The following is a 10457-nucleotide window of genomic DNA, read 5'->3' as shown; positions in this document are numbered from 1 at the left end:
CCGTTAAAAAGTCGGTTTTCAGAGCAATTGCAATACCTTTCTATTGAGAAAGGCAAAAAGGTGCAAAATCGGCAAAGTCCCAAAAAGTCGATTTTTATAAAAAAAAAATTTTTCGAGATAACATAAAATCTCGACGTTTCATGCATTTTAAAGATGTTTGGCATCAAAAATACGAATTCGATTTCTGAAATTTCATGAGGTCCCCCCTTTGAAAAAAATTTTGAGTTCCGGCTTATATGGGAATTTCATATGTGACCGGACGGTTTAGTCTATATTTCCGGAACCATATAAGCGATCCGTACGAAATTTTATAGACATCTATGGGGATATTATAGCTATCATTTGGGACTAAGTTTGTGAAAATTGGCCCAACCATTTCCGGGAAACTGATGTGAGTTCGTAAATTTTGAAAGATGGCCGCTTTTCCCGGGCACTTCCGGAACCGTCTATGGTGGTTAATGTAGTCAACGAAAGTTTGGTTGGCCGTCGGTGACCTAGAACAGCAAATTTAAGTTGTTTGAGAGACATTTTAGCGAAATTTTTACCTTTTTTGCTTTCATCGGAGTATCGGTTTGAATCACAATTTGCTATGTGATCGCACGCCACAACCTGTAACTCCGGAACCGGAAGTCGGATCGGGATGAAATTAAATAGCCATTTACGGGAACGCAATACCTTTCATTTGAGGCCAAGTTTAGTCGAATCGGTCTAGCCATCTCCGAGAAACCGATGTGACTGTTATTCTGAATTTAGATACTTCCGCCGGGGCTTCCGGAACCGAGGATGGTGGCCAATGTGGCCAAATAGACTTTGAATGGATGTTAGTGACCTAATACTACAAATCGAAGCAGTTGTGGTCATATTTTGGAAAATTTTTCACCTTTATACATTCATTGCAGAATTTATTAAAATCGACATTTTCTGCGTGTTCGTACTTATCACCCTGTAATTCCGGAACCGGAAGTCGGATCCATTAGAAATTCAATAGCAGCCTATGAGAACGTTGCACCTTTCATTTGAGACTAAGTTTGTCAAAATCGGTTCAGCCATCTCTGAGAAAAATGAGTGACATTTTTGGTCACATACACACACACATACACACACACATACATACATACACACATACATACACACACACAGACATTTGCCGAACTCGACGAACTGAATCGAATGGTATATGTCACTCGGCCCTCCGGGCCTCCGTTAAAAAGTCGGTTTTCAGAGCAATTGCAATACCTTTCTATTGAGAAAGGCAAAAAGGTGCGAAATCGGCAAAGTCCCAAAAAGTCGATTTTTACAAAAAAAATTTTTTTTTCGAGATAACATAAAATCTCGACGTTTCATGCATTTTAAAGATGTTTGGCATCAAAAATACGAATTCGATTTCTGAAATTTCATGGGGTCCCCCCTTTGAAAAAAAATTTTGAGTTCTGGCTTATATGGGAATTTCATATGTGACCGGACGATTTAGTCTATATTTCCGGACCCATATAAGCGATCCGTACGAAATTTTATAGACATCTGTGGGGATATTATAGCTATCATTTGGAACTAAGTTTGTGAAAATCGGCCCAACCATTTCAGGGAAACTGATGTGAGTTCGTAAATTTTGAAAGATGGCCGCTTTTCCCGGGCACTTCCGGAACCGTCTATGGTGGTTAATGTAGTCAACGAAAGTTTGGTTGGCCGTCGGTGACCTAGAACAGCAAATTTAAGTTGTTTGAGAGACATTTTAGCGAAATTTTTACCTTTTTTGCTTTCATCGGAGTATCGGTTTGAATCACAATTTGCTATGTGATCGCACGCCACAACCTGTAACTCCGGAACCGGAAGTCGGATCGGGATGAAATTAAATAGCCATTTACGGGAACGCAATACCTTTCATTTGAGGCCAAGTTTAGTCGAATCGGTCTAGCCATCTCCGAGAAACCGATGTGACTGTTATTCTGAATTTAGATACTTCCGCCGGGGCTTCCGGAACCGAGGATGGTGGCCAATGTGGCCAAATAGACTTTGAATGGATGTTAGTGACCTAATACTACAAATCGAAGCAGTTGTGGTCATATTTTGGAAAATTTTTCACCTTTATACATTCATTGCAGAATTTATTAAAATCGACATTTTCTGCGTGTTCGTACTTATCACCCTGTAATTCCGGAACCGGAAGTCGGATCCATTAAAAATTCAATAGCAGCCTATGAGAACGTTGCACCTTTCATTTGAGACTAAGTTTGTCAAAATCGGTTCAGCCATCTCTGAGAAAAATGAGTGACATTTTTGGTCACATACACACACACATACACACACACATACATACATACACACATACATACACACACACAGACATTTGCCGAACTCGACGAACTGAATCGAATGGTATATGTCACTCGGCCCTCCGGGCCTCCGTTAAAAAGTCGGTTTTCAGAGCAATTGCAATACCTTTCTATTGAGAAAGGCAAAACCGTCTCATTTTTTTCTCGAAGCTATTCAAAAAGATAATCGGGAGTATAATAGATAAAATTAAAAAAAAATGAACTCTCCATTATGTCAAACAATTTATTGTACTTAGCACAATTGATTAAAAACACCGGTCTTATGTAATATTAGGAAAATCTTTTTCAAAATACTGTCTTATAAAATATACTTCATAAGATTCATAGCTTTTTGTATACATAATTTAAATAATCGTCAATATTAGTATTCACTTCATTTCTTGGCGAGATTTTTAGCTGCAATAAATGTGTTCTTCATGAGCATGGCGACGGTCATCGGACCGACACCACCAGGCACCGGTGTAATGTGGCCTGCCACCTTTCGAGCCTCTGTGAAAGATTATAGTAAATAAGCGCTATCCACCAACCGAAAATAGAAACCTACCATCATAATCCACATCTCCAACAAGTTTGTTCTTTCCAGTTACTGGATCAACTACACGAGTAATTCCCACGTCAATCACGGCAGCTCCCTCCTTTATCATATCCGCTGTAATCAATCCTGGCACTCCGGTGGCAGTGATTACGATGTCCGCGCTCTTACAGAACCGAGCCAACTCACTCGGAGGTGTGAACCTATGGCAAATTGTGACGGTAGCATCCATAGCGCAGGTATCATTTCGACCATCGGCATGCAGTAACATGGCAATCGGCATGCCAACGTTCTTCGATCTGCCCACAACCACGACATTTTTGCCGAATGTTTCAATTTGGCACCGTTTAATCAGCTCCTGAACGCCCAGTGGCGTACAAGGTATGAGGGTATTCATGTCCAAACAAAGTCGCCCAATGTTTCGCTCGTTGAAACCGTCCACATCTTTACCACAGGACACCGAATTACAAACCTTGCGTTCATTGATATGATCTGGAACCGGCAATTGCACCAAAATGCCATCCACCGCATCATCAAGGTTTAGCTCCTCGATACGTCGCAAGAGTTGCTCCTCCGTAATATCGGAACTGTAGCGTTCGGTTTTGCTGACGATTCCAACATCTGTTGCGGCCTGTGAGGGAGTAATGTGTGTTGTTTATATTGTCACCTCATGTTGCAGACAGTCTATACATACCTTCATTTTATTAGCTACATAGGTATTGCTGGCCGGATCATCTCCAATCAGGATAGCCGTCAGCTGTGGAGCCCGATGCCCCTGTTGTATCCATTTCACAATTTGCTCTCGCAGCTCACTTCGTATGTCGCTCGCGATTTGTTTACCGTCGATCAATTTGGCCATCTTGCTCAAGCTACACGTGAGTAGAAAGTAGTTGAAATCAAATCAAAAATGGTTTCCGGTTTCTTGCTAGAATCTCGCTAATTCCAATTTAGCACTGATTTAAAAAGCTACAACAAACGAAGCGAGATGAATATGGAAGTGTGTCATCGAGTAGTTTGATATGAAGTGCTTCGTTGGCAAGACTTTATTTAGCTACCTAGACAAAACAATACCCGTGCCTGTAGGTAAACAATCAGTAGAATCAGTAATAGTTCTTTTTTCTAGTGTGTGATTCCATCTGAACTGCGGCAAATGGGGGCAAATCAGTAGCAGTGATCATGATTGAAAAATGTTGCATACATATAGGTGTTCTAAACAACTTCAATTAGCATAGTTTTGTTATAATTTTAATAAAAATTATGATTCTCAATCATAATTCTTGATCTCGGAGTTATGTCCGCTTTATTTGTTTTTTACTTGAACGAGGATTGAAAATCTTCAGTTTTAGATTAGATTTCCGTAAGTAGTGTGGATATGCTTCGTCCATTTTCTATCGAATCTATACCGCCCATAATCGCAAAACTCTCGATTATAGGCAGTATTTATAAGTTTAGTGTAACTCAATTTTCCTGACCTAAACTTAAATTCAAAATTTAGGTAATCTGCGTTGGGGATAATTTCCAAATACCACGGCGAAAATTACAACGCATCACACAGTGTTTCCAAATAGGCTAAAACTGTGATCGTAATCAGTTTGAATACGAAAAGTGATTTTTTGATGCGCCAGCGGATTGCTTTTGGCATTCGCACAAGTTGTGCGATTGTTTGAAAATTAAAATTTTACTACTAGTTTGGATTTATCCTCCAAGTTGCCCCAAGTTTGTATTAGTTACCGACGTCACGGATTCTAAACACCAAATCTAACTTTATCTAATGACATTTTCGTTTTTGACTATGCATTACACCAGTGTAGTCGGTGCAGCACTCATTCAAAATTGGATGGAATTAATTTATCTCTTTTTGTGCACTACACCGGTGTAGCACCAGGACAAAAAGAAAATGCTATAAGTTAGGTGTTGTGCCCTGATGTCCAAATTCGCTCAATTCATTGGAATAAATCTTTGCATGAGTTCTTCATATTCCACCTTAGGGTTACTTGGCACCAAAAAACCAACATTACTTTTTTAATTAATTAACTCGACTGCGCATCATCTGCAAAATATGCATAATAAAAATAAGTGCGAGTAAAAGGCAAAACACTAATGTACCTTAATGCAAGTTAGTAAGCTATTCTATGAGTTATCCTATCTTTCTGTGTAACAATCATAGCGCACCTAATATTACGTGAACGTTGATTCTAATAATAATACACACAACTCACAGATCTAAAAGCTACACAAATCAATGCAATTTCTACGTTTAACGAGGCACACAAAAACACGTGCTGTACAATTATCCACTTTATCCTCTCACCTGTCTTTGGTGTCAGTACGGACAAATCTATCACATGCTAAAATGACTTCTCCTTTTTGGCTCGACTGGTTTTTGCTTGAATGCACCATTCTTACTCGTTTTAAAAGATCTCGAACCCCGCTTAGACTATGATAGTAACGCTTTTTCTCGTAACTGAACCTCTTCCAAGTGATGTCACTAATTACTGCAAGTGTTCCTAGATTCCGTTCACTGCTAAAGTTTTGAGTTAGATTACTTCTACTAGCTGGCTTTCCACCTTTCGTATTGGTTTCCTGGGTACAACTAATCTTCATACAGCGCGGATGCTTCAATTTAGTCTCCAGAGTAGCCCTGTACGCTTGCAACCTAGCGCTGGCGATGATTGTGGTAGTGGTGCCCATTGGCGTCATAGAAACCACTTTCACAGGGTCAATATTACCCAGATCTACTTCATCCTTTGCCTTATCTGAGTTCCTTGGTTGGGATAGGTAGTATAGAAAATAAACATGTTTTTATTGTTGCTTAGTACCTCTATCTTACAGCGCACTATTTTGCTCTCCCTCTCGCTGATAGGCTGTTGGGACCAAGCCTTCCTGTTTCGTCTGTATCAATTGAACTTGTTTTGTAATTCGACCTCAGGGAATGTTTTCAATCGTCAGCTGGAAAGGGTTAAAAAACAATACAAAAACTATAAATAACAGCGTGACGTTCTCGTTCAGCATATTCGTCTATGACGAAACATGTAGAACGAAAAATGTTATCACATTATTATATTTTGATTAAAACACGATGCATACACCTTACAGTTAGCTGTGGCACACACTTAATATATCAATCAAGGATAATGCATTTGGCATAGTACAATACAAAAATGAATAGTTTTAAATAGTAATACAGGTTTTGCATGAATGATTCCTTGTTGTCTCTACCTAAAACGACAAATATTATCTCAATAATCTGATTGATTTATACAAAACTGTAACACAACACTGCCTTAGCAACACTTGATAAGCATACATACTACCTATAATAACTAGTCAGTCCCGTGTAGATAAGGATTTCTGTAGGACATCCGACTGACTTGCGAGTGTGACCAGTATAGACAAATCAAAGAACAGAAACACGTGCTGCTCAGTGCTCTTCCCATACCCCGCTAACTGTAAGATTACTATAATCTCCATCAACGGAGCACTAGTACAAAACTTAGATTTGATTACATTTCTCCCAAAATTGTATATTTATTTATAGCGATCGACTGGTTGTATAACTGGAGAGTGAAATCTTGAAAAAAAATATTTTGTAAAGCTTTTGAAACCATGTGCGCCGCTCGTTCCTAGGTAATTCAAAGCAAATGAAAATATTGTACCTAGATTTGATGTATCAAAAATTTATTATGTATTTGTATTTGTATGTTTATTTGTGACGATAGCCTGTTAGCGTATTTGCCTTATATCAGGCCAAGGAAATAATTATTATTGTTTTCGATGTATCAGTAGATTAAAAATTCAAAAAATAATAAAAATTCGATAGTTTTTTTAGTCTTTACCGTCCAAACGCAATAGAATAAAAAAATATATACCTATCTGCAGTTAATTCAACGGTAAGTTACTTATTAGTTCTCGTCTTATTCAGATAAAAATCTTCCCAAAAGCACAGGAAAAACATTTTCCAAGGTATATCCTTCCGGTATTATGACTTATTATTGTTACTATATGACGTATCACGAGGCAGAGTCTGCATATCATTCTAATTCACATGGTTTTAAACCGGTTCATTGGACATACGTATTAGGATATTAAATATTTTTACGATTCCACATGCCTAATCATCATACCTTACCTATAAGGTCGATTGGCCAGGATCAGTTAATTGAACAAAAAGTTTTCCATAACCACAACAAACACACAGTTCCCTTGACTTGCCAACTGGTCGAACCACCACGAAATCGTGAAAATGTTAAATTACAATTCACTAACTGGTTACAATCCTACCAAAAACACGATATAATTCCAGAGATTTATCTTGACAGTAGCTACAGCTAGACAGCAGTGCGAATTTTGGTAGTTTGTGTGAAGGCAAAAAGATAAACAAGCTGAAGTTGATAACAAAAGATATTAAAACCGCTAGAGGACACAAGGCGCTTCTAGGCAGGTAGAAGCAAGATAGGGCAGGTGTCATTTGACGGGTTGCGATACTGTGAATTGGGTTATTAAGGGCCGATTTATTCACCCAGCTTAAACACACCAGTAAAGATTAAAAGTGAAGTGAGGGCGAATAAATCGGCCGTGAGGGCCAATTGCTCCAGCCCGCGGAAGTTTTAAACCAGGCTTAACTAGAGCACTCTAGTTAGAGTGTGGCCAAGAGGCCATGACGTATCCAAACGTACATGAAATTTGACGTATTTCTATTGTGTATTAGGCAATCCTTTAGACGTTTGTTTGGCAATTCAGCGGTGGGTTCTGTCAACAAGTCTACTCCTGCGAACAGAAAAACTCGTCCGACAAACAACTTTGTTAATCCGATTCGTTTGATGCTGGATCGAATCAACGATATTGTCGAACGTCGCACCCCTCGGAGTAACGTCAGAATAAGTAAACAAGAAATAATCAGCTGATCAGAAACGTCTCCTGGATTGCCTAATACATCAAATTCCATGTTCGTTTGGATACGTCATGGCCTCTTGGCCACACTCTACTAGAGTGCTCTAGCCCTGTCAGCGTGGTAAGCAGAAAGTTAGCAAAAGTTGAGCAAAGCGAAATTGATGCTGGCAGAGTTTCTGCGAGCATTTTGCGCGTTTTGTGCGAGTATTCTGGCAACGAATTCGCTCAAACGCAACAACCGTTTCTGACAGAAGCGGTTAAACCTTTTATCCAGAATCGAGCCAGAAATGTACGGCCAAGATCTCTGCACGCTTCCTGCCACATCTTTGTCAGATGTTTTGCTCGATTCGTGCTAAATTCTACCAGGTAGGAATTGCCAGGATCTTTGCACAGTTTATGTCTGAATTATGCCAGGGTTTAGCTCGGTTCCTGTCAAAATTTGCCAGAAAACGCGAGCGAAACCGAGTTCGCCCTAGCTCAACTAACCCGACAGAATACGCGCAGAAATCTGACAGGGCTGCCAAACCAAGACTTACAGAAATTTAGCAGAGCGGTCTCTGCCAGAAAATTTGGTCACGCACCAGTAAACCTCATTTAAAAGTTAAGCGAGGTTGAAGAAATCAACCTATGTATTGCGTTTTGAGCTTTTCCGATGTTATAGTTTTATAAAAAGCAGATCTTTTTTCCGCATTTTGATACATAAAATGATAGGTAAATCTTATTTTATGAAATTGACGGGAATATGAGAAGTGAAAAAAATATGCAAATGTCACCGCGAACCGACAATAGACTATTCTACGGCCCATGTACATGTACATGTCACATGACACAAACACTACATCACTAGCTGGTGGAAAATAATAAACAAAGACGGCAAAAGCAGGGTTTGTTTTGAACCAGGAAGCTGCAGAAGTGGTCGTGAGACCGGGTGACAAGAACTCAATAGCTTGCCATCGCCCCTTACAACAGTGGGTTTCAAAATAGTCCAATGAAGGGCATTCGTTGGACGCAGCCCCCTGCTAGGCAGCCATTTTGTCCTAGCCAACATCTCCCTTTGTTAAAATCAAAACAGCCCAATGCTATTGCACTGGCGACATGGGCCTAGAAGCGGCTAGGCCCAGCTGATGTTGACTACTGTCAAAGGCAGCATATCTGCATAGCTGATGACAGGAGTGACACCCCCCTGGTAACTCCACTAGCGAATGACGGACCTCAATAGTAGCATGTCCGTAATAACCTACGTACTTGGAACTATTGAGAACCATATCTACAGGTCCAAAGCCCTGGTAAAGGAAGATGGTTGTGATGATCTGGGCTGCGGTCACCACCTAAAGTAACAAAGGTCATAACCCCAAGTCCAAGGCGTGAAGCGACCTGTGTCGAGGGATGAGTGATCGAGGGGGTGAAAAAGATGCTCGATCGTTAACGGAGCCTGTGGGGTACCTGGGCAACCCCCACAGTAAGCGTCCCTTACCAAGTTACTGCGGAGCTCTGACGTGGCGGACTTTTCTTTCTCGCGCTACTCGTGGAATTAATGAGCGAAGTGAATAAAAATAAAAATAAACAAACGGAGGTGCCGAACCCCTATACCAAAGGTGGTTTGATGAGGTCTCCCCCAGCGGGGAGGGTAGTGGAGCGACGGGGGCTGCATCTGACAGCACCAGTGACCCCCAGCAGTGGTAGAAAATAGCCCAACCAACGCGCTGGACGGGCCACTAACCGCGATGCGTAAAGTGGTGGAGCAACTCTATTGTATAATCGAGTTCACAAACGCGAAGCAAAACATCAGCCAGGATCTGAAACAGAGCTTGCTGGTGCTCCGAAAAGATGTTCGAGTCGCAAGACAGAAACAGCAGGCTTACGCCAAGAAGGTAGAATGTCGAGAGAAGGCCGACAGAGCAACCCAGACAGTGGCCTCCAAGAGGGAGGGAAGAGAAAAGGCCGACATAGGTACCCAGACAGGGGCCTTCCCCTTCCCCTTCTATGGAGCAACCAAGTCGCTCGAAACGGCGGCTGAGTTCCCCTCGAAGGTCAGGGGCAAGACGACGTCGAACGCGAAGCGTCCTAGGAAGTCACCAGGCGAGGGTCCAAAAACTAACACCAAACGGCGTGTAACCGTCACGGTCAAACGCCGTTTGGTCGAGGTAAACCGGGGCGCAAATGACCCCGCCGGGCAGAAAGAAGGCACCAGCAACTCGGCGCAACCGGGACAGGGGGCGAAAACACCTGGAAGCTAGGTCACTAGGAGGAAGCCGACACCGACACCGGACGCACCTCGGCCCGCGAAGAAGACCAAGGACAGAGGCGAGGCCTTGTGGTTAAAGACCGACAAGGACAAATAGTCCTGCGGGCGGCCGAAAACCTGTCGGCCCTCGGGCAAGACGTGCGCAGCGTGAGACGCACCAATACAGGCGAAATGCTCTTGGTGCTGAAGCGAGGTGCACAATCTGGTGCGGTTTATAAGGCCTTGGCCCAAGAGGTCCTGGGTGAAGGCGCCCAGGTGAGGTCGTTAGGGGCGGAAATGACTCTCCAGTATAAGCAACTGGACGAGTTCACGACCGCAGACGATGTCGTCACTGCCGTCAAGGAATAATGTGGCGCAGCAATTGAGCGGGCCTCTGTGCGCTCGAGAGCGGGACCCTCCGGCACGTAAGTAGTTACCGTGATTCGTGATCTAACGCTAGATGTCGACCGCCAGATGG

General features: G+C 42.0%; 1 protein-coding gene across 4 annotated transcripts; it reads right to left on the bottom strand.

Moving 5' to 3' along the window:
• Nucleotides 1–2538: 2538 nt before the first annotated feature.
• LOC131686717 (bifunctional methylenetetrahydrofolate dehydrogenase/cyclohydrolase, mitochondrial) lies at nt 2539–7204 on the bottom strand. 4 transcript variants are annotated; one of them, XM_058970645.1, is made up of 6 exons: nt 6995–7203; nt 5685–5814; nt 5177–5629; nt 3560–3734; nt 2878–3496; nt 2539–2822 (listed from the first exon to the last, which is right to left on the bottom strand). In XM_058970645.1, exons 3-6 carry the CDS (start codon nt 5563–5565, stop codon nt 2707–2709), a joined length of 1299 nt encoding a protein of 432 aa, XP_058826628.1. In that variant the 5' UTR covers nt 5566–5629; nt 5685–5814; nt 6995–7203; the 3' UTR covers nt 2539–2706. The 4 variants fall into 4 exon arrangements, with proteins under 4 accessions (XP_058826628.1, XP_058826627.1, XP_058826630.1 ...); XM_058970644.1 differs by having other exon boundaries at nt 5696–5814; XM_058970647.1 differs by lacking the exon at nt 6995–7203 and adding an exon at nt 6735–6925 and having other exon boundaries at nt 5696–5814.
• Between the last annotated feature and the right edge of the window lie 3253 nt (nt 7205–10457).

This window comes from Topomyia yanbarensis, chromosome 3 (genome assembly GCF_030247195.1).
Source record: "Topomyia yanbarensis strain Yona2022 chromosome 3, ASM3024719v1, whole genome shotgun sequence".
Taxonomy (NCBI): Eukaryota; Metazoa; Arthropoda; class Insecta; order Diptera; family Culicidae; genus Topomyia; species Topomyia yanbarensis.
Note: the sequence above shows the minus strand (reverse complement) of the source record. Positions and strands in the feature narration are given on the sequence as shown.